Raw genomic sequence first — 12,833 nt, 5'->3', positions numbered from 1 at the left:
ACGGCCGTGTGGACGGCGCCATTGCAATATATGCGTCCGTGTGATGGCCATTGTTTTATCGGCTGTCACACGGATGTATTCAATGTTCGTGTGAATAAGCCTGAAGGCTGTGTTCACATTTGCCTCAGAGGCTTCGTTAGGAGCCTCCGACACAGATCCGGTTTTAAAATGCTGAAAAAAAATAGCGCAGACATTATGACAAAAGCCCGAAGGGTCAATGGGTCTCCTCGGGCGCCGCTTGTGTTCACCATGCGACTGATCACATGCTTCCGCCTTTTTTGTTGTTCTGCTCCTATGACGGAGCAGCACCCTGAGCGCAAATGTGAACACAGCCTTAAAAGGTTTTCCCACCTCAGGAAGTGATGGCGTATTACTTGGAAGCCAACCACTGGATGTGGCTGTGCTGCGGTTATCTGCACAGCGACTAGTCGGGAGCGGCACTGTGAAGAAAAATGCCAAAGGGGCATCAGCTTCTATGTTCTTGTGATCTATGGAGGTTGCAGCAGTCAGACCCCAAAGATCAACTAGTGAAGGCGTATCCGTGCAATATACTATCACTTGCTGAGGTTAATATCCCTGTATTCTTATTACACCTATGCTCTGAACATTTAGGCTGGGTTCCTACGTAGCATAAACGCTTCAGAACTTCCACAATGGAATTCTGTTTGGAAAATCTGCACCATTTACAGTAGCAGCAAAGTGGATGAGATTTGAACAAATCTCATTCACACGCTGCAGAAAAATTCAGCTGAGAAAACGTTCATAATCTTTGCAGATTTTCCCCGGGCACTGCTATAGAGAAGCTTTCCTCTGTTCTCTGTCCAGCCCAGCCTCCTGTGATGATGCTTCATCCCATGTCACTGCTGCAGCCAATCACAGGCTGCAGCAGTCACATGGGCTGCAGGATTATCACAGGAGGCCATGCTGCATGGAAAACAGAGGAAAGCTTCTCTATAACAAACTTAGTTTTTTTCTTTCTAACTTTGTTTTCCATAGTGGAGATTCCGCCCCGAAAATCTGCACCACAATTTGGTGCGGTTTTTCAGCCAGAATTCCTTGCCGGTTCTGGCAGAACTAGAGGAATCATAATTCAAGATAGGTGTAAGAAACATCTCCAATTTCAGTATAGTGATGACACTACTCCAAGCTGATACCGAAAAGGTGTAATTCCCCATGAAAGGAAAGTTAAAGAACATAGGGAAAAGATGGGAATTAGTTTCTTTTTCCGGTTGTGTTCCTTATATTTAACCTAACTTGGAGTTGGACACGGGATCAGTAGAGGTTGTTCAACCATTACAATGTAATAATCTACTACTCAAGGAAAATTATGTAGATAAAAAAAACCTAGAAAAAAAATCTTCAAATATAATGAGTGTCTATATAAACAGGGAACAGTGGTTTCTTAAGCTCTTTATGGATGTGAAAGCTGGGCAAGAAAGAAGAGGGACAGGACAACTTTTTTAAAGAGGCTCTGTCACCAGTTTATAAGTGCCCGATCTCCTACCTAATCTGATAGGCGCTGTAATGTAGATAACAACAGTGGTTTTTATTTTGATAAACTATAATTTGTGAGCAAGTTATGTACAATTTTGGATTTATACTAATTAGTTCTTTATGACCAAGTGGGCGTTGTTTTACTTTTTACCAAGTGGGCATTGTAAAGAGAAGTGTATGATGCTGACCAATCAGCGTCACACACTTCTCTTCATTCCAGCTCAGCTTGTTTCACTGCACAGCGTGAACTCGCGAGACCACACTGTGACGGGACTTCCTCCCACAGGTTCTTCATCGGAGCCATGACATGGAGCTATCCACAAGAGGGGGGCGGTGTGTGATGGTTTTGTGGTGTTATATACAAGAGGAGGGCTGTGTGTGGCGCTATCTACAATGGGGGGCTGTGTGTGAGGGTTTTGTGGCGTTATATACAAGAGGGGGGCTGTGTATGGCGCTATCTACAATGGGGGGCTGTCTGTGGGGGCAGTGTGGCGTTATGTACAAGAAGGGGGTTGTGTGTGGTGCTATCCACAAGGGGGCTGTGTGTGGCCTCTTTAATTTATTTTCTTTTAATTTATTGTTATGTTAAACTACCTTATAGAATTATATTGCTTGTAAAATATAGAAATTGTTTTATGCTCGAGTTACATTAAATAAATGGTGAAAAAAAAATGACGACTCATTGATTGGCAGAGAAAGCAAACATGGAGCGGGGGAACCCAGCTAGACCTCTCCAGAGCAGTACAGTACATGTAGAACAGGTAGAGAACAGGGAGGCCTTGACAAAGTGTGGGTACATGGAAAATGGCCGTAGGCTGGTGCTCCACGTCCATGCTGCCTTTACTCCCTTTTCCTCAATAAATAAGAAAAGTTTTTACTGAATGGGGAGTGGAATTTCTCTACCTATATTATAATACATGTACCGGTGGAGAACAGTAAAGTTCATGTAGTACAGGTAGATAGTAGAGAGCAATACAGTACATGTAGTGTAGGTAGAGAGTAGAGAGCAATACAGTACATGTAGTACAGGTAGAGAGTAGAGAGCAATACAGTACATGTAGTACGGTAGATACCAGTACAATACATGTGGTACATGTAGAGTGCAGTACAGTGCATGTAGTGTAGGTAGAGAGCAGTACATGTAGAGAGCAGTACAGTACATGTAGTACAGGTAGAGAGCAGTACAGTATATGTAGTACAGGTAGAGAACAGTACAGTATGTGTAGTACAGATGGAGAGAGGTACAGTACATGTAGTACAGATTGAGAGCAGTACAATACATGTAGTATAGGTAGAGAGCAGTACAGTACATGTAGTACTAATAGAGGGCAGTACAGTATGTGTAGTACAGCTAGAGAGCAGTACAGTGCATGTAGATACCAGTACTGTACAATACATGTGGTACATGTAGAGAGCAGTACAGTGCATGTAGTGTAGGTAGAGAGCAGTATAGTACATGTAGTATAGGCAGAGAGCAGTACATGTAGAAAGCAGTACAGTACATGTAGTACAGGTAGAGAACAGTACAGTGCATGTAGTACAGATGGAGAGAGGTACAGTACATGTAGTACAGCTAGAGAGCGGTACAATACATGTAGTATAGGTAGAGAGCAGTACAGTACATGTAGTACAGGTAGAGGGCAGTACAGTATGTGTAGTACAGCTAGAGAGCAGTACAGTACATGTTGTACAGATGGAGAGCAGTATGGTACGTGCAGTACAGATGGAGAGCAGTATGGTACATGCAGTACAGATAGAGAGCAGTATGGTACATGCAGTACAGATGGAGAGCAGTATGGTACATGCAGTACAGATGGAGAGCAGTATGGTACATGCAGTACAGATGGAGAACAGTATGGTACATGCAGTACAGATGGAGAGCAGTATGGTACATGCAGTACAGATGGAGAGCAGTATGGTACATGCAGTACAGATGGAGAGCAGTATGGTACATGCAGTACAGAACCAAGTCTGATTTTTCAGTTTTGCATTTTTTTAGGCTAATTTATTTGTTAGAAATTTGATTTAGCCACTATAGGATGGGGATAACGAGATTGTTAACTTTATATATACAGCAATACTTACAGATGTAATAGAGCAATTCTCAATTGGAAAAACTCACTGCAATATTGTTATATGTTATTTGTGGTTATGCACTATATGTCCAAAAGTAAGTGGACACCCCTTCTAGTTATTGAGTTCGGGTGTTTCAACCAAACCCATTACAAGCCATGCAATCTCTATAGACCTACATTGCTAGTACTATGGGTCATAATGAAAAGCTCAGTGACTTTAAACATGACAATGGCATAGGATGCCACCCTTACTACAAGTCAGTTCCTGATATGTCTGATGTGCTATTATTGTGATGTGGAAGCGTCTAGGAGTAACAACAACTCAGCCACAAAGCTGTAGACCACACAAGCTCAGAGCCGTGAGTGCTGTAGTGGCTTTTGTGCGGAGCTCTAATAGGGTTCCCATTCTAGTTCACGAGGCCTCTACCACACCTCACTATGCCTCTGGTTTCATATGCAGCATACAGAGTTATCTGTCTGTAAGATTCTGTACAAATCCAACAGTAAACAAATTGTTGTGTGTTCTATCGTACGTATGACATCTGACGGAGGATGTACGGCAGACTGCGTTGTTCTGCAAATTAATGTTAATCTTTATAAAGTTAAACATGTTTCCAATATTCTTTCTGGTTTCATGTTTTTCAAGATCTCCGCTTGCTCTCATTCAATAGGAATCTTCCTAGTTTACGCCCAGTGGATAAACTTTTGTTATAGATACAGTTATCAGAGATGTGTCTTTTAACGTACCATGCAGCTGTGTGTTAATCACATGACCAGGACAGATTTATATTCCCTAGGAGTAAATAATAAAGGTTCCTATTGAATGACAGCAAGTAGAAATAGTTAGAAAAGTGAGGAATGTATACAGAAAGAATATTGAAAAATTGAATAATTTTACACTGTACAAAAAAATAACGTTTATTTACTAAATCCGGAATACCTCCTTAACCCCTTCCACCTGCTTGCATTCTGGGCCCTAATGACCAAGCCATTTTTTACGTTTTTCCATCGTCACTTTCGAAGAGCTATAACTTTTTTATTTTTGCGTCGACATGGCTTTATAAGGTCTTGTTCTTTGCGGGACAAGTTTTATTTTTTAATAGCTCAATTTTGGGGTACATATAATTTATTGATTAACTTTTATAAACTTTTTTCGGGGGGGGGGGGGGTAAGACACAGACACTCGGAGACACAGACACTCGGCGATTTTATCCCCGGGTGTCGGTAGGATGAGAGGGAGCTCCCTCCCTCTCTCCAAAGCCACTCGGATGCGGCACTCACTATTGAGCGCCGCATCTGGGGGGGTTATACTAATATCGATCTCACTCGTTCGAGCAGGGATGCCCCCAGCCCTCAGCTACCTCTGGCAGATAAGAGCAGGGAGATTTAACGGCTCCCTGCTCTGTTTATTTATTCTGATGCAGCGCCGTAAAAAGGCGTATCGGCGATCATTAAGTGGTTAAATGAGAACTACAACATCTGCTATTTGTTACTTATATAGCGCCAACATATTCCGAAGGGCTGTACAGACATTATAATCAGTCCCTGTCCGGGGTTCACAATCGAAATATCCCTATCTTAGATACACACACCAGGGCCACTTTTTTCGGAAATCAATTAACCTGTCAGTGTGTTTCTAGAGTGTGGAAGGAAACTGGAGATCTCGGAGGAAACCTACACAAACTCGGGAGAACGTACAATATCTTTACCCATTCTTTGGGTCAAACCTGAACCTAGGACCCCAGCATTGCAAGACAACAGCGCGAATTACTGATCCTCTGTGCTACCCCTCCCTCAGATGATCCGGGAGCATCCTCCTGTGTATGACCAGTATACACTATTTATTTCCTATATGGGACATGTGCTCTTTAATATTAAAGACGTTTCACATCCATTAATAAACTAGTTTAGATCTTGCATTTGAAGCGGTTACTAGCCGACCATGGACAAACCCTATAACAAAACAGCAAAGAAAACTCAAGAAGGTGGTCGATTAGTTCCCAACTTTTCAGGTTTTAATAGGACTAAGATGGTATAGCAGGTGGTTGCAAAATAATATAAAAATTGTGTCCCATTGTCAGTATTTCAGCGTTATCTGCTGTCCTATGGAAAACCACATATATATATATAACGCATTGTGATATCACCATCTCAACTCTGCTATGTCTGTAGCTGGAATAAGGGCAAGTGACAAATACAACAGCTGCTCACTGAAGGCAATCTGCATGTCTGATCTTCACGATTCAATAGGGATGCATTTAATAAACGGAGTCTATAGGACAGACAAGAAGGGGATAGAGGAAAGAAGCGCGCCCTAGGTGTCTCGTTTATGGGAGTGTGAACAGACGAATACCAACGAAGTGAAAAGTGAGAACATATATGAAAGTGGCGATGAATGAGAAGTAACTGAAGACATAATAAGATAAAAGTACCTGGACATACACAGGACCCTGCAGGTGACAGTGGTCCCTTCTCTTACCTGCATGGTAACTGGAGATGGAGTCGCGGAAGGATGCTGCAAGCCCGTAATTGTGTGACAATGGGAACGCTGTGCTGTGTCTCCGCTCAGGCTCTTATCCAGTCTCCAGAAAAAAAAAAAATCTCTTTGGAGTTAACCGTTTGCTCACCGCAAGCCTTCAACCACTCCAGCTAATCTTGCTTCATTTACATAAGAGCACACTAGTCCACGGAGATAAAACAGATGTTTCTTCTTTTCTTATTCTCCGGCGTCTTTTATATCTAATGGGTGATAATTATGATCATGACCTAAATTTTATACCCAGTTTTGACTTTAAAATCCTATCTAAATATCCTCAATTTCATGTCGGGTAGTAAAGGAATATGAGAGTTTGTGCCTCTATGTGTGACCCATGGGATGCTCTGTGTGCACCATATGGCATGGTTACATAATGATCAGTGATATCAATGTTCTGCTCTGCAGCTTACAAGGAGTAATGCCTCATTGTGTGACCCATTAAATATTGCGTTTCAGCTGGGTTCACAAGTCGCCGTCAAAACGTGTTTTTTTTTTCTTCCGCAATTCCAAATTTCTTGTGGAAAAACACTGGGGACTTACAGCAGCCACGGCAAAAAAAAACAACAACACACCTTTTGCCCGCAACGTGTGATCCCAGCTTTAGGCCTCCTTCACAAACAGAATTTTTTGGGCAATTTAAACTGCATCAAAAAACGCTTCTAAAAATGCTGGCGTTATTAAAATGTTACATGCTTTTTTGAAGACGTTAGCGATTTCTTTTATTGTCATTTTGTACATGTTTTCTTTCTGCCATGTTTTAAGTTCTATAGAAAAGCCTATAGGAAAAAACGACTGAAAAACGCCATACCCAGAGCATGGTGCGTTCGAAAAAAAAGTCACTGACCACAAAATTGCCACAGATAAGCCACAAACCAAAACTCAGTCGTGTGTAGTGATTTTATATTTTATTATTGAGTTTAGTGTAACATGTGTCCGCACTAAAAAAGCGCATAAAAAAAGACCACAAAAAACGCTATTTAAAAAGCCACGAGAAATGCACAACAATGCAGCAAATACATTGAGAAACCAGCCTTAAGGCCCCATGCACACGACCATACAATTCATCCGTAATTACAAAATAATTATGGACCCATTCATTGCTATGGCCGATGGACACCTTCCCGTATATTTACGGGAAGGTGTCCGCGCCGTAGAAATCTTCCGTAAAAAATAGGACATGTCCTATTTTTTTATTTTATGGACCATGCTCCCATACTTTATAATGGAAGCACGGCCCGCAAATTCGGACGACTGTCCGTGCCTGGAATTACGGACCGTGATGTGCATGGGGCCTAAGGCATGGCCCAAGGATAAATTACAACTGATGTCTTACCATGTGGGTTTTTTCACTTATTATTAATGGTAACTAATTAAATATTAAGTGCAGGTATTGCTGAGTTAGTAAATTACCAGAACTTTTCACGACTTGTTACATAGAACTGCGGGTAAAGCTGGTCATAGATGTCCTGGTGCTTATGCCCAGTCTTATGAATTTGGTTATGTAGTGGGCGCATATGACAAAGTATTGATGAGTGTGTGATATAATGCTTACAAGAGATTTTACAATCTCTAAGCAGTAGAGAGATAGAAAAGGGTAGGACCAAAGCAGGACGGCAGTACTATTGGCACAGAGTGGTTTTCAGCAATGGGCAAATTTCTCTGACACTTGGTTTTGTTGAGATGTGATTTTAATGACCAGTTTTATCCCACTGCATTCATAAAAGTGCCATCACAATGCAGAAACGATGAAGCCCCAATGAAGCGTTAAATGACAAGTTCAGCTCTGCTACATCTGTATATTGAATGAACTGTAAAGCTACTCACTAATAAGCATGTAGCTCTATCGTAAAGATATTTTGAATTATACACAAGACTATCACACTGGAAAATAATGTGGATAATCTGCAGCATCCTACACCCACCCTACATCTCCATGGTAACCGAACCCAAGTATTGAGACCCACACATCAAGAGTGGGGGCCCTAATGTGAAAAATGCCTTATTTACCCAAACCCATCCATGTATGCACGCTGCAGATCGGGTGCAGGCTCTGTGCACTGGGAGCTATTTTTAATGCAGAGACTAAAATAGAAGCAGAGTAACACTATTCGCTCAGTGAGTGAGGAGAACATTATTATTATGTTTTATCTCCAGAACTTGTGCAGCCTCGAGGACGGATAGACACGGGCACAGATTCATGGGAGCTAAAGGATTCAGGGATATTAGGGAATTGTATGTCAGAAGGTAGTATCTTAGTAAAACAGCTGTGCTCTGTAACATCCGATTAAATAGACGGGCATAACTGGCAAGGGCAAGCACCATTCATAGAGGGAAGAGTATAATATTTCTCTTTATTATAGATACATCATAGTACTCTACTAACGCAAAATATACAATACATACAATATACTAATATAGGGAGGGGACCGGAAACATGACCTTGAAAATACAATGGCCCACTTTACTAAGACTGGGGTATCGGAGGTAGTGGGCATCATGCCATTTTAATAATTCTGCCACATTTTGCACTGTCTGAGGCCCCATGCACACGACCGTAATTTTGATCCGCATTTACGGACTGTAATTGCGGATCAACCTAAGGACCCACTAATTTCTATTGCCCATGGACACCTTTCCATACATTTACGGAAGGTGTCCAGGCCGTAGAAAGGCTCTGCAAAAAATAGGACATGTCCAATTTTTCGATTTTACGGACCGTGCTCCCATACTTTATAATGGGAGCACGGCCCGCAAATGCGGGTGACTGTCTGCGGCCAGTCGTGCCTGCAATCAGCAGGGGGCATCAGAGGCAGAAATACAAATGTATGTATGGTATGAACAACTAAATTTGAACCATTTTCAGGAGATCTACTTAACTCCCTTAATGAGGAGCGACGGATACATCCATCACAAGCGGGTGCTAGTTCCTGCATCGTGACAGATATTTCAGTCACTCGTATCTTGTGGGTAGTGCCACTGTATCCACGAGATCAGCCAAGTTATATACAGTTATATACAGCCAGGCTCCTGCCGCAACTACCGGACTTGAAGAGTACCCTGTTTCCGTCAGTTTAACCTCTTAGATGCCTCTGTTTATAGCAACCGCGACATCTAAAGTGTTTGACAGAGGGAGGGAGCTCCCTCTGACACGCCATCAGCACACCCGCGACGTGATCACGGGGCTCCGATGGGTTTTCATGGCAACCGGGGGCCTGAACAAGACCATTCTTTTTTAAAAGGGTTTTTATTGTGCAAATGTAGTAAAATATAAAGAAAAACGATACATATTTAGTATCACCGAAATCATACCAACCCATAGTAAAAATGTAGCATGTTGTTTAAGCCGCATAGTGAATGGCATAAATTTAAAATGCAAAAAACAATGCTCGAATAGCTGTTTTTTTTCTCAATTCCCTCCCAAATAAAGTTAATAAAAGTTAGTTAATATACTAGGAGCACCCAAAGATGGTGCAATTGAAAAATTCAACTCGTCCTGCAAAAAAGAAGCCCTCGTACAGCTTTGTCAACAGAAGAATAAAAGTGAATGGCTGTTTCCATAACTGGCATTCACTACTATGGGAGTTACGGAAACAGCGTAGCTCAGCGAGCTACGCTGTTTTTTTCTTTATGTTCGGAAATCACACACTTCAGCCGAAATACAGAGCAGTAGAACGGGGTTTAGGGGGCGCCATTCTATAGATAGTTGCATCTATCTGAAATTTATGACATATTCTGTGGATATGTCATAAATGTCCCTGATGGGAAACCCCCTTTAACGTCCAAAAAGACCTGATCATCAAGGCATTAATAAACTTGATTAAAACTACATCTCCTTGTAGACCAGGCCCACTTTCACAGTCACTTTACAAATGTGGCAAGTGACGAGAAAAGTTGGAAATTTGACTGCAAATTTTCCACATGTTGCGATTTGCGACTTTTTTTGGTTGATTATATATGGGGCAATGTATTTGTGCAATTTGGACTTCAAAAGATATCTTTCAATAGGTCATAGGTTCTATCGTGATCTAAGCCCATTTTATTAGAACCTTGGGAGGTCCAGTTTTTGCAGTCGTAGTACCGAGGCCGTATTACAGCATGTGATTATTCCAATCGAACCTATTAAAGAATTTCTTTGTAAACAGTATTAGATCAACCAGCGTTTCAGTCCTCCCGGACCATTTTTTATGGAAAATACAGTAAAAGAATTGTGTAAATGTGTAAAATCAAACATAGTACAGTATAGGACTCAGATTATGTATTTATGATCATATCTAGGCAGTATAAACAAAACAATGTCTTATAATATAAGAATGTAGGGGCTTTACAAAGCATGAGTCTACAACACTATGGTGAAAGCACGGTGCCTGTATGATAGGACGCTGCTGTGTAATAAAAAATTATGGCAAAATCTTTAATAGCTTCAATTTAGGACAATGTTAGTGGCGCTACTATCAAAGGGGTTTTACAAAAATTTGCAATTATCAATTATTCACAGGATATGTGATAATTGTCTGTTCGCTGTGGGCCGTACCGCTGGGACCCACACCGATAGCGAGAACAGGGATCCGCAGTAAGGAGGAGCTTGAATGGAACGGCGATCGGGCATGTTCCCTGCCGATCCATTCAATGTCTATGATAATGACAGATACAGCCGAGTTTCCGTCATTCTCATAGACTTTGAAAGGAGTGGCAGCACACATGCTCAACCGCCGCTCTAATCAGTATCCACCTCACTGTGGTCGAGCAGTGATGAAAAACAAGTGGTTTGGGATCCCTGTTCTCGCAATCAATAGGGTTCCCATCCAAGAGACAATTATCCACAGGATAGATGATAATTGTTTATTCTGGGGATACCCTTTAACCCCTTTAGGACACAGCCTGTTTTGGCCTTGTGGACACAGAGGATTTTTTCAAATCTGACATGTGTCACTTTATGTGGTAATAACTCCGGAACGCTTTTACCTATCCAAGCGATTCTGAGATTGTTTTCTCGTGACATATTGTACTTTATGTTAGTGAAAAAATTTGGTCGATAAATTCAATATTTATTTGTGAAAAACTTCAAATTTTAGCAAAAATTTGCAAATATTACCATTTTTCTAAATTTAAATGTGTTTGCTTGTAAAGCAGATAGTAATACCACACAAAATAGTTACTAGTTAACATCCCTCATATGTCTACTTTATGTTTGCATCATTTTTTTTCACGTACTTTTATTTTTCTAGGACGTTACAAGGCTTAGAACTTTAGCAGCAATTTCTCATATTTTCAAGAAAATTTCAATAGGCCATTTTTTCAGGGACCAGTTCAGTTCTGAAGTGGTTTTGAGGACCTTCTATATTAGAAAGTCCCCATAAATCACCCCATTTTGAAAACTGCACCCCTCAAGGTATTCAAAACCACATTCAGAAAGTATTTTAACCCTTTAGGCGTTTCACAGGAATTAAGGCAAAGTAGAGGTGAAATTTACAAATTTCATTTTTTTTGCCGAAATTCATTTGTAATAAAATAAAATCTGTAACACAGAAGGTTTTACCAGAGAAACGCAACTCAATATTTATTGCCCAGATTCTGCAGATTTTATAAATATCCAACATGTGGCCCTAGTGTCCTAATGGACTGAAGCACCGGCCTAAGGGTATGTGCACACACACTAATTACGTCCGTAATTGACGGACGTATTTCGGCCGCAAGTACCGGACCGAACACAGTGCAGGGAGCCGGGCTCCTAGCATTATACTTATGTACGATGCTAGGAGTCCCTGCCTCGCCGCAGGACAACTGTCCCGTACTGTAATCATGTTTTCAGTACGGGACAGTTGTCCTGCAGCGAGGCAGGGACTCCTAGCATCGTACATAAGTATGATGCTAGGAGCCTGGCTCCCTGCACTGAGTTCGGTCCGGGACTTGCGGCCGAAATACGTCCGTCAATTACGGACGTAATTAGTGTGTGTGCACATACCCTAAGAAGCAAAGGAGCACTCAGTGGATTTTGGGGCCTTTTGGGGCCTTTTTTAGGAATATATTTTAGGCACCATGTCAGGTTTGAGGAGGCATTTTTCTAGGGGTATAGTTAGCAATTTGACCCCACAGTTTTTTTGCAGAATTTAGAGGAATTAGTCTGTGAAGATGAAAATCACCTATTTTTCTGTGGAAACATAGAATTTTTTAATTTTTACAAGGAATAAAGGAGAAAAAGCGCCCCAACATTTGTAAAGCAATTTCTCCCGATTACGGCAATACCCCATATGTGGTCGTAAACTGATGTTTGGACTCACAGCAGGGCTCAGGAGGGAAGGAGCGCCTTTAGGATTTTGGAGCACAGATTTTGCTAGATTGGTTTTCAGTACCGTGTCGGGTTTGCAACGCCCCGGAGGGACCAAAACAGTGGAAACCCCCCAAAAGTGACCCTATTTTGGAAACTACACCCCTCAAGGAATTTTTCTAGGGGTATAGAGCATTTTGACCCCACAGAATCTTTTTTAGAGCTAAGGTGACCAAAAAACAGCAATTTTGACGCTTTAAATTCTTTATTTCTTACAGCGTTCACCGTGCGCAATAAATTACGTTTTACTTTATTCTGCGGGTCGGTACGATTACGCCGATACCATATTTGTATAGTTTTTTTTTACGTTTTGCAGCGTTTGCACAATAAAATTAAGTTTCTATAAAATAATATATTTTCTGAGACACGCTATTCTGAGCCGTAACTTTTTTATTTTTTCGTC

General features: G+C 41.3%; 1 protein-coding gene across 2 annotated transcripts in view; it reads right to left on the bottom strand.

Annotated features, from left to right (window-relative positions):
• The window catches only part of KCNIP3 (potassium voltage-gated channel interacting protein 3), a 113,817-nt gene extending 107,625 nt beyond the window's left edge, over nucleotides 1-6,192 (bottom strand). The window contains exon 1 of one of the 2 annotated variants that reach the window (XM_075858550.1): nucleotides 6,049-6,192. In XM_075858550.1, coding sequence (XP_075714665.1) covers nucleotides 6,049-6,054 — 6 coding nt within the window. In that variant the 5' untranslated portion in view covers nucleotides 6,055-6,192. The remainder of the gene's footprint in view (nucleotides 1-6,048) is intronic. The other variant, XM_075858549.1, reaches the window with a different exon arrangement.
• Nucleotides 6,193-12,833: the final 6,641 nt, after the last annotated feature.

Source organism: Rhinoderma darwinii, chromosome 3, assembly GCF_050947455.1.
Source record: "Rhinoderma darwinii isolate aRhiDar2 chromosome 3, aRhiDar2.hap1, whole genome shotgun sequence".
NCBI classification, from domain to species: domain Eukaryota; kingdom Metazoa; phylum Chordata; class Amphibia; order Anura; family Rhinodermatidae; genus Rhinoderma; species Rhinoderma darwinii.
The sequence above is the reverse complement of the archived record's forward strand: the minus strand, read 5'-3'. Positions and strand labels throughout refer to the sequence as shown.